Consider the following 19259-nt stretch of genomic DNA (forward strand, 5'->3'; position numbering starts at 1 on the left):
GTCTCGCTCCTCCTCATCCCCGCACCCGGCGAGCTCGAAAACACCGAGACCTTGAAACCCGCACACCACAGCTGGCTGGAAAGTATTTTCACAAATTCAGACACTGGAGTCTTCTAAAAATGCGCTTTTCCCAGGTGTTGTTAGAAGAGACCTTCCGGAAAAGTAAAATTACTGAAAGAGAAGCGAATCCTGTGTGGCTCAAAGCAGGACAGGTAACCATGAGAGCGGGTTCGGCACGAGCAGCCAAAGGTCCGGCAGGCGACACGACGCCAAGGCAGCCGCCGCCAGCCCCGTGTGTGTGCGTTCTGTGTCTGGGGCCGTGCGCTCCCCACCGGGGCACCGTTCCCCGGCTCCCCGCACCAGCTACGCCACCAGCCTGGTGTCCTCTGAGCCCGTGCCTCGCGCTGCCCTCTCCTCCAGCCGCTCTGGCCAAGGCACCTTCACCGCACATGGATGGATCGCTTGGGCGGGCTTTCCAGCCAGGGAGGAGGGCGTCGGAGGAGGGATGCGGGGCCGCCGAGCACGCGGCATCCTTCCCTGCCTTGGGGCAGGCCGACTTTTCCCTTGGGTGTGCGGGGCCCCGTGTTGGCAGGAGAGACGCAGCCCCGAGCAGCTGAGCGCCCGCGACCTTTGCCGGGCCCAAGAGCGGAGAGGCATTTGCAGTGGCGCCGTGGCCGACCTCCAAAGCGTTGCAGATTACATTTTGCCTCCTTAAATATTCTTCGCCGTGTCCGTGAGCTCCAGAAATGCCAAAAGCACTGGAGCAGCTCCAGCTGAAACAGATAACTCGGTGTTAGTCACTTGGCAAAGCGTCGTTTCCACCTCCCATCCTAAACTGTGACGCGTGGTAATGGGGATGTTCAACAGCCCCTGCGTTTAACCCCGCCGGCGGCTGCCTCCCGGCCGGCCGCACGGCAAATCAGCGGTTTGCACAAAGTTAGAAGTACTACGAAAACATACAACCTCTTTATTAAACTCACTGGGCTGTAGGTGGCAAATAACTTCAGCAATTCCCAAATGGCCTCAAAACGTAGTGGCTGCGGAGAGGCAAATTAGTCATTTTATGCTCTAAATACTTAATGTCAGTGCTAAAAACGAAGAGGTGGAAGAATGTCCCGGAGAAGCGCATCGGAACGCAGCTGAAAACAAACCCAGTCCTCATCCGGTGTAAATCAGCGCGGAGCAGCAGCCGAGGCAGCGCCCGGCCGGTAACGCGAGCATCGCTGACCGAGCGGCCTCACGCCGGAGTCACCCGCACCGCGCTTGAAATATTTATGCCCCAAAACCGACCGTCTCCTCTCGGTTCTGACCGAGCGGGCTTTGAAACGGAGGCGGAAAAAGAGAGGAGTTCAAACGTGCCACCCGCTGACGGGTCGAGGGATGTGAAAGGCACAGCGGGAGGCTTTTCTCCCGGGTGTGGGAAACACAGAGGGGAGAGATAGGAAGCTGGCATTGCGGAAAGGAATTAAAAAAAAAAAAATAAAAATAGAAAGGGCTAAGGAGTACAGGCCGTGGTGGGCCTTGGGAGGGATCAATGCGGCAGCTTTCCGACGCGGGCTGACTGAGGCAGCAGTGATGGGCACCGGGAGCGGTGGCGCTCGCAGCTCTCAGCCCGGGACGGGCAGAGCGGTGCGGCCGGCGGGTATCGCAACTGCGGGGCTTTGAGCTGGGAATGGAGCCTGGCACCGGGGCTCCCTCGCGGGTTTGATTAGCTCCTTTTCCTCGGGCAGCCGAAAGGAGGCTTGGCAGCACCAGGGCTTCGCGTCGTGTTGAGCTGAATAGGAGGGAGCAGGGTTTTGGCAGGGACAAAAGGACATAGCGCTGCTCCGTCAATGGCCTCGTTATGGAACGCTGCGGTTCGCGAGGAGCAGCGAAGAGTGATGGAGAGCTTTCTTTTGGTAGGCAAACACGGGTTGGAAATGCGTTTCCAGCTTGACCTATTACTCTGAAGATAGCCGCTCAATGGGAAGTTGAAAGCTTGACGGATTTTGGCCGGCGGCGGCGGTGTGAGCACGTCTTGTCTCTCCCCCGAGCTGTGGGTCTGGAAGGAAGGCAGCCTGCGTGTGCCTGCGGGGAGCGAGCAAGCGAGCTAAGCCGTGTGAAGCCGAAGGGTGGCACAGAAAATTAAGGGGCAGGCAGGTTTTCAAGAAGGGGTTGGAGTGCCCTGTGCTGCTCAGCGGGATGCTCAGCACCCAGCGGTGTTGGGACGGAGGGCAACAGCTCTATCGTCTCATGTTCACGCCTCTTGGAAAACTCAAACGCCACAAAAAATCGGCCAGCAAATACTCCGAAGAGCTAACTGGTCACCCGGCTGGCTGTACTTTAGCTCTGATTTATTCTATAAATTTATTACATTATAAATTAATACTATTTTTTCATTCAGACGTAATGACAAGACTGTCCATGCAGATGCCATTAATGACTTGAGCAGATACATTTTTAAAGACGTCTAGGTGAGAATTTTTAACAAGCCGGTAATAACATGTCCTGCAAAGTCTATTTTCTCTGTTGTTAAGTCCAAGTGATGGGATTTTCAGGAACATTCATTGTTCCCCGTTGATAACAATCTACAGCCGCGCGCGGTGGGAAACGGGTTAGGTCAATACCGAGTGCTTTGGAAAATGCCAACCCCCATATTAATATTATGAACTATTTTGAGAGCCAGTTGTACAGAGGGTGGCACAAAACACACGATATATGTCATGTTGAAGTGGGGCTGAGTGTTTTTAAAGTGTATTTGCAAGTGGGAACTTGATGTGGTCCGTGGGAGTCATTTCACGGGGCGGTGAAGTTCGGCCACGTAATGATGAAAGCTGCGGCTGTGGAAGGTGATCCAGGAACGCTGCAAACGAGTTTAGGGCAGAAAACTATCAAGAGTGCGATATGCGTGGCGGGTATTGTAAGAAGGAAGAACTGGGGGCAAGAGGGTAAAATGGCTCAACTGGTTTTGATGCAGACATCCAAGTTGCGTGTTTTCCCCATTATTAAATTGACGTCTTGTCCCCGCCGGTCCATCCCCAAGCCCCAGGAGTTCCTAGTCGTCCCGGCTTGCCCCCGCCGAGTGTCCCCTGGGAAGAGGGGAAGCAGAGTGACACGTCAGCCTGGTGGTCCCCAGCTCTTCCGGCAGACGGTGTCCCCCGGCTCCGCGCTCTGCATCCGGGGACGGCGGGCGGGCTGCCTGCTCACCCCGGCTGCGTCTTCTCAGGAGCCGAGGGAGGGTGACAAACCGGCGCTGCCATCGCACGCCCGGTCGGGCTCGGGCTGCGGGGGGGAAGCTGTGGCGACAGCAGCCAGCCCTGCTGTGCTTCCCCGCGGGCTGGAGGCAGGGGCTGCCCTCCATCTCGGCGCCCCGGGGCAGGGCCGGCAGGGGGCAAATTGCAGCCTTGCTCCGCCGGGGCAATTCCAGAGGAATTCCCTGGAGTTAAGCTAAATTAAAACCATTTCAAGGAGGGGGAGCGAGAAGCAAACCTCACCGTCTCAAAACTCGCTCGGGTAGAGCTCTGCTTGGCGTACCAAGATGAATAATAAATAGCAGTCGTCCGTCCGCGTGGATGGATTTGTTCTGCCCACAGCAGAGGGTGCGAAAAAAAAAAAGTGTGAGGGGCACAATTCCCGGCAGCTCTCTGCAAACCTCTCGCTCACACGGTATCGACTGAGAGAAGGTACAAAGGAAAGACATTAGTTAAATAAAATGTTTTAACATCAATGGCCGAGTCGTGCGTCATCCCAAAGAGTCTCTGAGGAAAAGGAGAGGGAGAGCGCGAGGGAGAGCCCAGGGCAGAGACCAGCACACCCATGTCCTCCGTCCCTCCTGGCCACCCCCGGGAAACACCCAGGCTCCCTCCTCCTCCTCCCCACACCGTGTCGGGAGCCGGCATCCGGCACGATGGAGCTCCGTGTGGATCATGCTGCCCAGGAGCCAGCTCCGGAGGACCTCCTGACCCGATGCCTGTCACGTTCCCAGGGCATCCGTGCCGCCTCCTGGGACACGGAGGAGAAGCTCCGGCAGCTCACTTGGCATCATGGTCCTGAGCTTTTAGGCGTTCCCGGGAGACGTGAAGGAGAGGAAAGGCAAGAGCAGGGCGGCTGCAGTCAAGCGTCTCGGCTGGCGCTGGGGAGCCTCTCTCCTCCCAGTCGGATATCAATCCCATAAATGATCTCGGGAGCGTTTTTTTCTGCGGCAGTCACTTGGGTAAGGCACCGCGCACGTTAGAGAGCACCCCAGTGGAGCCCCAGACCTGCCCCCCTGCCCTCTTGGAGAGAAGGGTGCTGTCAGGCAGGGGCCACGGGTGTCACCGGTGGGACGTGGAGGGCAGAGGGCTCTTTGATTTCCCCATGCCTGAAGCCTCGAGGCTGCCGTCTGGGCAGCTAGCTTGAAAAGCCGAAATAGCAAACCCATCCTTGCAGCCACAGCGAAAAAAAAAAATATTATTCTGCAGCTTGGCTTGCACACAGATACTCACGTACTGCTCTGGAAACCTAAAAAAAAAAAAATAAAGAGGGAAAACATGTTTCTTTCTTAAAGGGAAGAGCTGGAGGGATGCTCCGGTGCTCCGGCCCCTCCTGCCTCACTGCCCCGCGGCATGGAGGGATGGAGGCAGCTCCGGCAGTGGGAATCCGGGGTGGTTAAAATCAATAGAGTGCTACAGCCCCGGCTGAAAAGCTCCTGGGACCCAGGAAGGCTCTGCCTCGGACAATGGATTATTTTTAACTAGCTCGAATCTTCAAACACTGTAGCTTAAAAAAAAAAAAGGGATGGGGGGGGGGAGAAAAGAATAGCTGATTTGTGCAAGCTCCCCTGCTCCCATTAAGTCGGTGGAAGTGGTGCTATGCATTTCAATGGGGGCAGGACTGGGCTTCTCATGAGATAAATCGCACCCTGTCCCTTTGCGTGCTCGGCGCGGCTCGTCCTGGCTGGCTCAGCACCGCTCTTTCCTGGCCCCCCTACCGACACCCCGCTCTCCCCTCCCTTCCCCATACGCTCCCCAGCAGATTTTTTTGTTGTTGTTGTTGTCATTGAGCTATTCATTTTCCATAGGCTGCCTTCATTCCCGTGGCCTTTTGCAGCTAGGAGACAAGATGTTGCCTTGGAAACAAAGCCCCTTAGATGTTTGGAGTCTCTGGGATTGCTCTGTCTGCTCCCGAGTACTTTTGGGTTATTTTTATTAACCGCACAAAGATGCAGCGGGCTCGTAGCCAAGGCAGAAAGTAGCCCTGGGAGGTGGAGGGCGGGCGAGCGTCTTACTGGCATCGCTCCCTCCGCCGGGGATATTTTTTTTTTTAATTTTTTTTTTTTTTTTTTTTTTTTTTTTTTTTGCAATGCACCACGGGCGGAACAACGCCTGCGAGTGAAACGGCATCTCCAGAGAGTGCCGCGCAGGCAGGGCTGTGCCCGGGGCTGGGGCTGGCTGCGGGAGAGGAAAAGCCGAAAGTTAATGGGAGAAAGGAAAGAAAAGAGGAACTAAGGACGGCAGACGTTCGGCTTTGTCAGGGTTTCGCGCTTGCCGGCAGTGCCACAGAGGGACCACCACTGCTGAGACGTACGTGGTGGCTGTAGGGCCGCTCTGCGTATTTTAGAGGTGATCAGATTGCCAGACCTGTTGGATAGCTGTGAAGGTCTCCGCTCCGAGGTTTTATCGGCAATTCTCTGTGCCGCAGGGCGAGTCCAGGGCAGCATTAACAGACCCCCAGGCTGAGGTTTGCTCTCGGCCGGGCTGGAGCCCGCCGGCTCCTCCTGCCCCAAAATCTGGCCGCGGGAGAGGTCTGACCCCTTCTGCAAGAGGGCTTTGGGAGGTGATGAGGGGCCGCACCGTTCCCGTTTCCCCTTATCCAGAGGCATCACTGCGTGACACCGTCAAATCCCGATTCCTCTGTGGAGAATATTTCGGAGTTGGCTTTTACTCCTTCTTCCACAAAGACGTAAAAAAAAAGAAACAAAACAAAAGCTGATTAAAAGAAGCTCCCTAATCCCCTGCTGGTACTTGAAATATTGCCAAGCCAGCAAAAGCACTCCAGAAAAAAAAGAGTGAATATACATTATTTTCCAAAAAAAAATAATCAGTACAGTATTAAGCCTGTGCCTTGTTAACTCGTGTCAACACAGTCCTCTGCTCTGGACAACCACGAGGGAGGGCTTCCAGCTGCAGCAGCCGCATGACTTGCAGCGCCGGGGATGCTGGCAGAAAAAAGAGGGGGAGCAGCAGTAGGGAAGGAAGGAAGGAAGGAAGGAAGGAAGGAAGGAAGGAAGGAAGGAAGGAAGGAAGGAAGGAAGGAAGGAAGGAAGGAAGGAAGGAAGGAAGGAAGGAAAGAAGGAAGGAAGAAGGAAGGAAGGAAGGAAGGAAGGAAAGAAGGAAGGAGGGAAGGAGGGAGGGAAGGAAAGAAGGAAGGAAGGAAGGAAGGAAGGAGGGAAGGAAAGAAGGAAGGAAGGAAGGAAGGAAGGAAGGAAGGAAGGAAGGAAGGAAGGAAGGAAGGAAGGAAAGGAAGGAAGGAAGGAAGGAAGAAAGGGAAGGAAGGAAAGAGGGAAGGAAGGAAGGAAGGAAGGAAGGAAGGAAGGAAGGAAGGAGGGAAGGAAAGAAGGAAGGAAGAAGGAAGGAAGGAAGGAAGGAAGGAAGGAGGGAGGGAAGGAAGGAAGGAAGGAAGGAAGGAAGGAAGGAAGGAAGGAAGGAGGGAAGGAAGGAAGGAAGGAAGGAGGGAAGGAAGGAAGGAAGGAAGGAAGGAAGGAAGGAAGGAAGGAAGGAAGGAAGGAAGGAAGGAAGGAAGGAAGGAAGGAGAGCATTGAAATAGGATGTTCTGGAGAGGCAGCGGGCGAGGACCGGTGGCGTCACACCCGCAGAGGTGGAACACCACCGTGTCACAGACATGGAGAGGTTCGACCACACCGCTTGAGGTGTCGCAGCTATTTCCGTTCCGCTGATGGCATCCCCCATCGTTTTGTGGGGCTCGAGGTGGGGGGGGGGGGGGCGGAATCCACCCTACGTTCTCCATATGTGTCGCGCAGGATTACACACAAGGGAGCAATTTCGCTGTTCCGTGGCATTTTCCGTCATAGCCGAGCCTCACAGATGCCCAGGCTAGCAAGATGCTCACAGATTTTCTTATCCCTTCTGGTGCATCCTCGCCGAGGCAAGGGAGTCTGCCTCATCCTTGCAAGTGTCATAAATGCCAGGCGCTTTTTTTCCCATTGTCGCTGGTTTTCCTTGTCAATACTATGTGATGCCATGGTTACAGAGATGCAGGACTAATCTAGCTACAGCGGGTTACGGGTTTTTTGGTTTTGACATTCTTTGATGCTATACTTGTGCCAGAAGAATAAATAATCAATACACACAAGAGCATCAAAGATTTCTTCCGGGCCCCCGGCCTATTTCTGCCTATCCTCGTTATGCCATTGTAAAGATATTTCTCTGCCAGCCTCTTATTTTACAGACTATCCTGTCATCTAATGCCGCACCTGAGGTCCCATTTATCCGCTCTCCCTGAAAAGAGCAGTTAATAAAAGAAAGTTCCTGTTAATAGCCCCGAGAACAGCTTCCCCTGCGATGGCACCGCTCGCACCAACCCACCCGATTCCCCCTCCCTCCTCGCTCCCTTTCCCTCTCCTCCTTCCTCCTCCTGCCCTCGCCTCACCGAAGGGATGGGGACCTCCCTTCACGCTGTTGTAAGGAAAATATAGGGCAATTTTTCTCTGCAGCAACCTGAAACTGTATATAAGCAAATCTGTTAGTGTGTGAAGCTCCGGTAAGGAGGAACTTGCTGGGGGTTGGCGCTCTGTAATCCCCACTGATCAAAGCAAGAGCTCCTCCGAGCCGCTTACAAGCACCCGAGTCTTGATTTCGCTGGAGATACAGCGGCACGGGAGAGATTTAGCCACGAAATTTGACTTTTATCTGCTCTGAACTCTGGGGCTCCTTCCAGGCAGCCGCAGACACCTCAACCAGCCTCTTCTCACCCATCAGGTGCAGCTTCCACTCCCACAGGACCTCCTCCACCCCAAGCCTTAGAAATCCCGCTCCTCCCTGCAGAGGGAGGGTTCACGGCCGGCTGGGAAGGAAGAGGGAGGGAAACCACACGAAGGTTGTCGTAGTAATAAGCCACGGGCAAGACTGTGCTGGCCAGCCACTCGATGAATCACATCTCCTTTCAGCCCATCCCCTTCACGGCGTTAATAAGACTCCTCTCGAGACCACGGAGGGCTCCAGGGTCACCCTGCGGCTCCGTCGCCGGTTGTGCGCAGCCACCGACCGAAAAGCAAAACCTTCTCAAACCAGTGCAGGTGAAGGCAGTAAACACGGGCATTCCTCAGGTGGCTTTCCTGAGTATCTGCATTGGCAACTGCTGCCAGTGACAACCCCAAAACCACCGCAGGTTTGCACGCTTCCATCGTCTCTTTTTATAGAGGTGCCCCAGAAAAGATCAACGTGATCCGGGAAAGCTGGGGAAAGGCAAGCACTGCCGTCTTTTCTGAGGTCCCTCTACCCAGACTACTTCTTCTTTAAACAAATAAGGGAAATTGCTTAAGTTTGCAGAAGAAACTCCGTTCCCAAAGTGCCCTCGCTGCCTGACGCGATGCCCTGTTAGTTAATATTTAGCCAATTGCCGGGACAGCTCTTAAACCAGAGTGTCAGCATGTCCTCTGTTCAGGGTTGGGCCCCTCACGACAAGACAGACATTGAGGGGTCGGAGTGTGTCCAGAGAAGGGCAACGGAGCTGGTGAGGGGTCTGGAGCATACGGCTGATGAGGAGCGGCTGAGGGCCCTGGGGGTGTTCAGCCTGGAGAAAAGGAGGCTGAGGGGAGACCTTCTCACTCTCTACAGCTCCCTGAAAGGAGGGGGTAGCGAGGGGCGGTCGGGCTCTGCTCCCAAGGAACAGGCGATGGGACAAGAGGAAGCGACCTCAAGTTGCGCCAGGGGAGGTTTAGAATGGATATTGGGGAAAATTTCTCCACCGAAAGGGTTATCAAGCCAGGGAGCCCAGTTGTGGAAGCTCCATCCCTGGAGGTGCTCAAGGCCAGGTTGGACAGGGCTTCGAGCAGCCTGGTCTAGTGGGAGGTGTCCCTGCCCAGGGCAGGGGGGGTGGAAGGAGAGGATCTTTAAGGTCCCTTCCAACCCAGACCATTCTGTGATAAGCGTTGGAAGAGGCTGCCCAGAGAAGTGGTGGAGTCACCATCCCTGGAGGTATTTAAAAGACAGGTAGATGTAGTGAAAAGGGACACGGTTCGGTGAGAACTTGGCAGTGCCAGGTTAACAGTTGGACTCGATGATCTTAAAGGTCTCTTCCAACCAAAACGATTCTATGATTCCTCTTGCCCCGAGTACCTGTATCCTGACCGTGTAGGTGTTGGACTTCACATACCCTGGTGTGCTCCTGTAAAGTCTAAGCCAAACCGGAGGAAATCCCCTTCGTCTGCACTCAGCAGTGCTCATCTTGGAAGACATTTGGTGAAAGAGTACAGGGCTGAAAACCAGAAAATTTGAGGTATTTGCTGTTTTTGAAATAAACGGTGAATGAAGGACTCCTGATAAGAAGGTTCTTGTTGTACATATTACTAGACCTGGACAGAAATGTTTGACAAATTCGCTAAATAACGGTCTAAAAGGAACCAAACCCATTTGTAAAATCCAGTCAAAATCTACAGGTAGTCATGGACAAGAGGAAATTATGAGAAAATGTGGAGATTTTTTCAAAAGGATCTTGCATTCCTGAAAGGCCAAAGCGATTTGTTTTCGTTTATTTTTCCAACTTTTCGTTTGGAAACAAAATTTTTGTTTGAAAACTGACCTACATTTAAAATAATAATACTGAGCCCCCAAATAACTGGAAACGAACCAAAATATTTTGGTAGGGCTCAAGGCAAGCGCTTTGACTGGATGTGAAATGAATTTTTGCGGAGGATTTTCGGTCCACAGAAGAATGCCGGGGAACATGTTTGATGCAAGCTGATTTTTCACGCCGCCTAATTTTTCGGTTCTGCCGCCAAGTGGCAAATCCGGTATTATTTGGCTGCTGTGATACCTGCTCTCACACCAGCGGTGCAAGGAGTAATTTTGAGACATCCTGCCGGGTGGAGGTTCGGGTACGGACACCAAACCCACCAACTGCCGTAGCTGTTATCCGTATATCCCAATTATGGGTTACAGAGAAGAGAAGAGGCAGCGGGGAGCTGAAATTTGGTATGATCGGGATGGGTTCGGGGGATTTTTCCTCTCCACCTTGTCCTCTGAGTATATATCTTCAGCACAGCTCGCCATGTAAAATAGTTCCATAAAATGAAACAAGGCTCTTTCTGGTTGAAACACCATCACGTTCTTCAGGGACGGATGACTGTAACCCACAGGCGTAGTCCTTCATCGTACGAGGCACTGATGGATCTGCTAGATTAATTGTAGAGTGGAGATTAGCACCCACCGTTCAGCATCGAGCTCTGAGCGTTAAACTAATTACTGGGTTCCAGCGCCGCATGGCTTCCCAGCAGGAAGGCGCTGCCCTCTATAAATCATCATACACGAGTGGCATTTAGCCAGAGACGTTCAAAAAAATCCAGCTCTGCCCTGGGAATACTCCCGTCTTAGGGGCTGGTTTCCCTTTCTGTTCCAAAGACAAAGCCCGTTTCGCCTGTTGCGGTGGGCAAGCTTGGAACGAAACCGTGTCCCCTCTGCTTTGGCACCCTCACAGGGTCACCGGGAGGGATTTTGGTGTGGAAAAATCTTCAAGAGTGGAGGATGCGCAGGCTAAAGCCGTCAGGAATTCCCAAACCCGGAGCGGGTTCCCAGAGAATCCCCATCACTCCCACTCACCTCGTCCTCAGCCATCCGCTCTGCAACGACTGTAAAATAGCCATTTATTTTTCAAATGCCCGCAGCCGGTGCGGCTTCCCCCCACCACGGTGGGATGTCAGGCATGTCCCCACCCCCTGCTGCAACACAAACACCCCAGAGCCGTGGACGTTTTGTGGACTTCCACCCCGCAGAGAGGATTTTACGGAAGGGAGAAAGGCAGTAGGCTGCGAGGATTTTGTTCTCTCGCCTTTACGTGTTTCCAGCCTCCTCCTCGGCACCGCGGCGGAGCACTCCCCTGCCGAGCATGAAGCCATGCGGCTAATGTCCCCCATCTGTGACACTCTCTCTCTCGTCCCCTCCCTGGTGGGCAGCGCTGTCTGTGCCTGCGTGGCCTGACAGTCATCGGCGAGGGATGACGTTTGGGCTCGCAGGTCCCGTTCCCAGCCCTTTCGCTCGGTGCTTGGGGGACAGAGGACCCATCAAAGCATCCTGCCCTCGGAGGGATGCTGGTGGAGGTTGCAGTGGCTCTCCGTCTCTCAGGGATGCCATCTTCTTGAATTAGAAGTGACTGGGACAGAGGGAGTGCCGTTTTCTCTCCCTCCGTTGCAGCTGGAATAGGTCAGGGCTTACCCTGAAACTGTTTAACACATGCTTTCTGGCTTTCCCATCCTCGCTTGGAAAAATAAGGTCAACTACCCACCGTGTTTGTCTCACCCAGCTGAGGAGCTCTTCTGAGCTCCTCAAGAACAGGGGAGGACCCTACGATTTCCTAGAACAAAGCAAATTTGGGGAACCGACTTGCCCTTCGGTGGCATCCCTCTTGCAGGTTGAGTTCCGTGTTGTTGGGTGGTGGGGTTTTTCCACCTCTCTGGTGAGTGAAACCCTATTTCCTACAGGACGTAGGGCTGTAGGAACTCTTACAGTGGTGGTGGCCAACTGGCAGCCCAAGGTCTTAGTCCGTGCATTATCCAGCCCCTGAACAGCCGGATAGTGGTCCAAGCAAACAGGGAATATTATTGTACGTGTGTTGCAGGAGGGGCATGGTACCCAAGTCGACCAACCTTTTTGTGAGTCGTTTTAGAGAGGGGGGAGGGGGGGGGTGTAGAAGATGGCTAGCGTGACGCTGGGGAAAGCCCACCATCTCTAACTGAATGCGTTAGGCTTAGCTTTGCTGCGCCATGCAAATTGCCAGAGCAGCACTACGCTGAGCTTTGCATCGGCGGAAACCCCTCCGTTCCCAGACCCACGGGGATCTGTGTCGGGAGCTTTCCAGATCCGCCGCTGACTGAGTGCAGAGAGAAGGGACGTAGTTTGGGTGCCCGCCTCGCCGTGTTCTCAAAAGGGATAGATTTTAATAAGTCATCGGTGAGATTTTTACTAGCTCGGCGCCTTCTGGGGTCTCTCCAATTGCGTGCCCAGCAAGCCAAATGGCGGTGGGCGGCCTCGGTTACATGTTCTGTAGGTGTAGGTGTAGGTGTTACATCTTCCAAAGGTGGATGGAAGAGTGGAGGAGGAAGGGAGAAGGTTTGCGCAGCGGCTGCTTCATGCCAGACGGATTCAGAGGTCAGCTCTGAAACACAGATGTGTGAGAAAGAGAGGGAGAGTGAGGGGGAGAGTCATACGTGTAGCTATTTATTCAGCGTCTGCAAAAATTCCTATGGGCTTGGAGCCGGGCCCTGGATGTCTCTGGAAGAGGCGGCGTCACCAGCTCTGCTTTGTTTCCAGAATTCATTCAGGCTGCAAATGCTGTGAAAATAACCGGCTTTTGCTGTGGTGCAGCCACACTTCAGCTGGGAAGCGGGGTCCTGGTTTCTGAGGTGTCCTCTAAGGAGGAGGAGGAGGAGGTTTTCAGTTTATGAGCCGTGTTCTGCCCCCAAGTTACGGGACCTTGCTTCTCACTGACGTAGCAGAGTCACGTACTGCTCTGCCTCGCGGTCAGGATCTGGGTCCCCCAAGAAGGTCCTCCTCCAGGGACATCCTCTGTGGATGCTGGATGCTTTCAAGACATCAGCTTCCCTCCAGGTTCCTGGCTGGTGGTGGTGGCCACTATTCTTTTCCGCTGTGCACTAGATGGTACAAGATCGGCTTGCAGATTAACTCATACGGTGCTCCTGATTCGTCTTGCAAAAAGACAATGCGCTGCTTGCCTTTTCCCCCCACCGCATGCATTTTCCAAAATGGTCCGAGATGGGGCTTTGGGTACAACCAGCCGCCAAAGGAAATTGCCCCAGTGCTAACCTTTGAGACAGGCTGAGCGACAAGTGTGATTAATCAGAGTAAATAACAGCAAAAATGGTATTTACTGGGATTTAGTTTGCCAGAAGCGAAGCACGGTACAATATGGCACACCGGGTCAGCCCTCCTGTGGGTGGAACTCAGCGCAGCTCTGTAGCAGATTTGTACCACGTAGTTCACACGAGGCTTTGCCTTTCCCTTAAACCCTCCCCTTCCAGAAAACGAATCATTTTTGAATCCTTAGTTAATGCCCCGTGTGACTTCGAAGGATGAGAGCCAGGATTTACCCTGGGACGGGCGGAGAGATGGGGCTGTGAGTCCCACTCCGGTGGAGCTCTACAGCAGGAGAAGGACTTTGTGAGCACAGATCGTGGCTGGTGCTGAGGAACAAATGATTAGGGAGTGATCTCTGTCTGCATGCCGAAAAATAACTAGCTCGCAGAGAGAGACAAACATGACGGGCAGTACCGGCAGGCCGCCGGGAAGAGCCCCTCTCCCTTCCAGCAAGGTAACAAATTAATTGGGCTGTGGCGAGCAAAGTCACCGGTTGGCTCGCTGAGCGCAGCCTGTGTGCTTGGTGACAGGGACATAACGGGAGGCGATTAAATAACTGCGGCTGTGGCCAGGTTAGTGGGAAAACAGATCCCCTCACGAACTGGATTTATACCCCGTGTCTGGTGCAAAGGTAGGCGCGCAAGCCCGGGTTAGAAAGGAGACAGGCTGGCGTCCCGCTGAGTTTACGAGCCGCTTCTTCACATCTGCCTACGGGTTTCGCCCTCTCCATTCCCCGGCCGGCGGGGAGGTTTGTTCTTTAACAAGGGGTTATTTGATCGTTTAGCTTAACGGCCCAAGCCTGGATGGGTAGTTTACCACCCCAGGGTTTCCGAGCTCAGCCCTCTCCCGGAGCCCAGCCCCGCCACCTCCAATTCTCCCGCCGGAGGTGGACGCATTCGGCATTCCGGAGCGACGCAGGAGCTGAATGAATCCCGCTCTTCCGTAACGAACGACCCGAAGGCAAGCGGCCGTTGGGAAGTAGCAGCGGGACGCACGGGAAAGCTGCGGGGATGGGCTGGGATGCTCCTACCGGGTAAGAACCAGCCTGAAGGAGAGCAGCCCGACCCCTCGCCCCGCTCCCGGCCGGCTCGCGCCGAGGGGGACGGGAGACAGAGCAGCGGGGCAAAGGCAGAGGCAGCAGTAAGGGAAACAGCCCTACACCATTTTGTGGCTCTTTCCAGCAATCCCCGGGGGCAGAGCACTGCCTATTTTTAGCTCCCGAGGTGGCTGAAATACCACCGTGATATTCATTAACGAAAACCCCGTCGGATGGGAACCGCAAGGCGGGTGGGATTGGGGGGGGACGGGGACGGGAGGGGGAGAGGTGTGGGGGCGCAGGTTGGTCTGTTTTGTTTTGCTTTCTTTAATTGCTGGCTTCAGCGCAGAGGCAGAGCGTGGCAGGAGGTTCGGCTCCTCTCACCTCGGGAAAAGCGGGAGCGCCAGACCCGGGGGAGGCGGGAAGGGAAAAGTCAATCAGGCAGTATTTAAAAACCTACCTGCTGGGCCCAGGGGGGGCTGGAGATTTTAATGTCATTCCCAGCTTGAGACGCAGCCTGGAGAGTGAGAAAAGAAAAGGGTTATCTTCTCTTCTTGGATCCTTAATTGCTCGTTAAATCATCTCTCAAATGCCTGAACTCCGGGATGGCCCCATGCTCCTTGACAGAGGGGCTTCATCCTTGGTAGGGGGGAAGGAGTCTTTTTAAAAGTACTCGTTTCACCTGCTTTTCCGGCGTCTATAAAACTGCGAGCTCGATGGTTCGCTCTGCAAAATCAAACTAAGTCTGGAGGATTTTCATTACCGTTCAAGCGGGAGCAATAAACTTTCCTACGAGCCGTTGCCCTGCTCCAGCCCGCGCTGCGGGAGGGCAACCTCTCCCGTCCCCAAAAGGGACCTCCGCTGACTGCCGAGGAGCGTGTCCCAAAATAACGCCCTGTCCTACGAGCTCGGCCCTGCTTCTGGCCCAAGCAGACCTGATGACCGCAGCCGGAGGTGCCTGTCCCTGGTCACTCCGGTTCTGCCCTGACATCGCTGTTTTTCCGTGTTTTCTGCTCAAACCCTCTCGCGATGGGTCTTAAATCACCGGGGACTGCCACGAGTCTCTGTGGTGGAAAAGGTGAGGCAGCTGTTTCCCAGCACGGAATGCGTGCCGGCCGTGCCGGTCCCCCTGACGCTTGGCAGAGAGGAACCCGTGCTTAACTCCACGAAGCTCAGGAGCAGCCCAGACCCTGCCCATAACAGCTGGAGAGCTTCAAACGGGCTTTGCCGTCGCAGACAGATGGACGGAGCTGTGACTTACACCTATTATCCCCCCCCCCACCCCCCCAAGTAGTCAAGATAACATATGGAAGACCTCCTTCCTTACCTGACCGAAAGCGTTGATGCTTTTTCTGCGCCCCCCGTGCACACATAACGGGGCCACGCCAGACCGCAGCCCCAAGCGGGCTGACCATTAGCAGGTTTGGTGTTATTTAGAGCCTGTGAAAAGAGCAGGATTACACCTCTAGCGGGGCAGGCGAACCGTACTGATGAGTTATGAATATTCACTGAGCTCACGAAGCGCTCCGGGGCAGAAAACAAGCTTTTGAAATTAACTGAACTCTTCAAGGTTCGTCGTTTGTCTTGGCTTTGAGGTGTGAGTCACCAATGCTGTTTCTCAAAAACGAGCAGAGTCCGTACAGGGGGCTGGGAGGGTTCCTGGGCACTAAAATTTGAAGTTAAGCGTTCTGCAAGAAAGTCATTATGTTCATAAAGTCTTCAAAGCGTAGAAACTCCACCCCATTAACTTTTATGGGATGGTGTCTCCATGCGCTGCTGAGATTTCTGCAGCCAGTAGAGACCAGATGTTCAGAGGGCCTGAGGCTTTCTCTGAGCGTTGAAACCTCCAGCAGCCTTCGGTCTCCAGTGCTAGGAATTTGGTGCCCGGCAATTTTTCAACAATTTCAGTGTTCCATAAAGAGAGGCTGCAGAGGAGGTTTGACCCTGGCCATGCAGGCCGTATCGTACACCTCGTCGTTCCCACCCGTGCAGTTAGGTTCTTGTGGTGCTCTTCAACATTGGCGTTCCGCTGCTTCTAATTGTAGCCATGACCTAAGAAATAATCTTCTTGTTTTGCCAAAAAAAAAAAACATAACACCTTGTCCCCGGTGCTCAGGTGGTCCCCAGGGAGAGCGACCCATTCAGCAGTTGGGCTGTTCCCATCATAGCTGCTAAATCTGAGCGTCAGACGGGAGCACCAGCAGCACCTGGCAGGGCAGAAGAACAGGACAGAGCCTGTTGCGGCCGGGAAAGGTGTAGGAGCTCCTCCAGCAGTGATGTATGGGCTCCCCAGGAGCTGCACGCCCAACTACGGGTGGCTTTGTGCTCGTGAGACGTGTCGCCGTGGTGGACAGGGGTTGTTGGTCCGTGGGACAGGGACAGCAAAGCGTGGGCACTGCCTGCACTGCCCTTTGCGAGACTCCTGGTTGTGGTCAGCGTTTGCCGATTTAGACCAAACGCCCTGAAAAGCGAAGACTTCCACCTGCGTTTGTCCAAGAATGGGTTCCGTCTGGCAGACGAGAGAAAAGGCGATAAATCAAGGAGGTTGTCTTTGCTGTAAGCACACGTAAGGAATAAGAGTTCCTCTTGTCCAATTAATTATCGCAATAAAAATTGGGTTTGTTTCAGCTGGTAGAAATACGAGACTTTTCCAAAGTTTTCAAAGCAATGAAAGAAAAACTCTGCAGAGTGGCCAACACCCCTGGGGCTTCAGGAGTCGGGGGGGGGGGAGATGCTTTTACTGCAAAGCAAGCAAAGGGGGACGTGAATTTGGGTGTCCCGCTTCGCAAATGAGTGAGACATCAGCCACTGTGGGCTGTTAACAGTAGGGCTGAACTCAGCTGTTCCGAGGCTGTCTAGACATTCCCATCCTAAATCTGAGACATCTTCCGGACCTGAGTTGTGTCAGAACATTATCCTCCAGGAAAAGCCGCCGTTCCAGCGAATCACATTTTTTCTCACCAAAAAAATAAAAAAAAATAAAAAAAAATTCCATCCGAAACCGGCCAGCTGGCCCTGTCCTCGCTGCCATACTCCTTAACCGCGGGAGATTCCTCTCCCTCTGAGTCACGAAGCGCGACAGCCAGCCAAGGTGCTCGGTGTTAACGTGAAGCAGCCCCCTGTAGCAGGGGCTCGTAGCAAAAAAAAAACAAAACAAAACAAAAAAACAACCAAAAAAAGGAAAAGCAATAAACCAGCATCTGAAAAAAAATATGTTTCTGGAGTGTCTCTGCTGTCCTTCCTGATAGAAACGGCCCCTGTTTCCGCAGGGTTACGCACTCCGTTAAAACAGGTGTCGTTGCAGATTATGCATCACTGTGCTGACAACTTAAAATATACTTGTACGTACATGAATTTCCTTCTGTTCCCAAGAAGCTCCACGCGTACGCGGTGCTGACTGCTTTGTCTGCTGAGTAGAAATACTTGTTGATATGAGGTGAATTGTGCAAATAAATAACCTCTTTCCTCGTGGCTTCCTTGCTCCATCCTCCTGTTGCCCTTTCTGCTGCATCATACGGTGCGGATCCCAAAGCCCCATCCCAAGAAGCGCAGCTTCTTTGCTCCCGATTGCTTTGGTGAACTGTTTCTGAAACCGGGCTCCCAATTCTGCCTCGAGCATCTGTGTGACCTCTTGTTTCTTTCCCCCGCAGGCTGATGCCAAGATGGTCTGCGATGTCGTAAGTCGGATGGAGGACACAGAGCCCTTCTCTCCAGAGCTGCTGTCAGCTATGATGAGACTCTGGGCGGACTCCGGGATCCAAGAGTGCTTCAACCGGTCCCGGGAATATCAACTTAACGACTCTGCCCAATAGTGAGTATCCCTGTCCATAGTCTTTTGTGTTAAGAAGCTGCATTTAGAATCACGGAATCATAGAACTTGGACTTAAAGTTTTAACTGAAGTGAATGACCTCATAGCAGTGGATCTGGACGCAGTTCTGCTCGCAGACCGGGGGCATCTTGTGTCACGGGCTGCTGCAAGGCAGGAGGCATCAGGCAGGACATTCGTGTCCCCTCTGGCCATTCTGGGGTCAGGTTCCCAAACTGCTCCCAGACTGCTCAAGGTAGGTTTCTCCAAACCTGGATGTAGTAAGCGGAGGCAGAGCAACCTGCGGACGCGGCTGCTGGCTTCTTCATTTCTCTGATAGGTAACAGAAGGGTGTGACCACCCGCTTTGTACAGCAGCACAGCTCTTGGCTTTGCTCTTCTGATAGTCATGCGCCGTACCGATAAGCAGCAGGATTACGGCCAAGGGTGAGGGACGGCTTTGTTTTCACGGCAGCATTGCATTAGTCTCATAATACAGTCGGTGACTTCTCTACCGCTAGGGACCACAGCCCGATTTTTTTTTGGATGGTGGTTGTCTGAATCCACAGCTTTGGTTCATCCCGTCATAAGGACGGGACCTCTACCCACCAACAGCCGCTCTGCCTCTGAAGAAACGTTGAGTGCTTCCCCAGTTCCAGTTCAGACCCATTTCTAATGATAATTCGTCCGCTCTGTTTGTCTCCACCTAGGCGAGGAGGCTAAAGCTTTTCATCCCATAATTTCAATCGCAGCAGCTGTTGCAGTCGGGCAAAATGTCCCCCTGGCCCTGTACTGTGTTGTGGGCAACAGCAAGTAAAACGTGGTTTAGTATAAGCATAAGGAACAAGCAGGCACGGAGTGATCCTCTTCCCAGTTATACCCTCGGACCCGTCGGTAGTCAGGGAAATAGCGGCTTTCCCCGAACGGTGACAGGGGGCTGCTACGTCCGTGCTTTTGGCTTTCGCTGTGTCTCGTGTCAACAACTTCACCAGCTGACTCATGCACTTCTGGAGTTGTTATCGCGTGTTTGGATGGTCTGGCATCTCTGCTTAGGGTTTCCCTGGATATCTATCAAAACACAGACCCAAGCACCGGCGTGGCTGATGGTTTTGTTCCGTGCGGTGGGCCTGATCGTCCCCAGTCTGCACCAGCTCCTCCCACCCAAGCTGGCGGGGCAGTTAGGGAGCGCCAGGATTATTTCTGCTCTTGCGGTGCTGCAGCAGAAGGCGAGTGATGACACATCGCTTGGCATTGACCGCAAACCAAATGGGAAACCTGCAGATGTGTGGTTGGTGTCACAGCATCCTACCCAACCATTTCTCACCACGAGCGACTACGTGTCAGTGATGCTCCT

At 53.7% G+C, this 19259-nt stretch overlaps 1 protein-coding gene across 2 annotated transcripts in view; it reads left to right on the plus strand.

Moving 5' to 3' along the window:
• Nucleotides 1-19259, plus strand: part of GNAO1 (G protein subunit alpha o1) — a gene marked incomplete at both ends in the record, with an annotated part of 149412 nt that overhangs the window by 82806 nt on the left and 47347 nt on the right. For both annotated transcript variants that reach the window (XM_082489258.1, XM_082489257.1), the window contains one exon: nt 17751-17911. In XM_082489258.1, the coding sequence (XP_082345384.1) occupies nt 17751-17911 (161 nt within the window). The remainder of the gene's footprint in view (nt 1-17750; nt 17912-19259) is intronic.

Source organism: Vanellus vanellus (genome assembly GCF_965231255.1).
Source record: "Vanellus vanellus genome assembly, chromosome: 12".
Lineage (NCBI taxonomy): Eukaryota > Metazoa > Chordata > Aves > Charadriiformes > Charadriidae > Vanellus > Vanellus vanellus.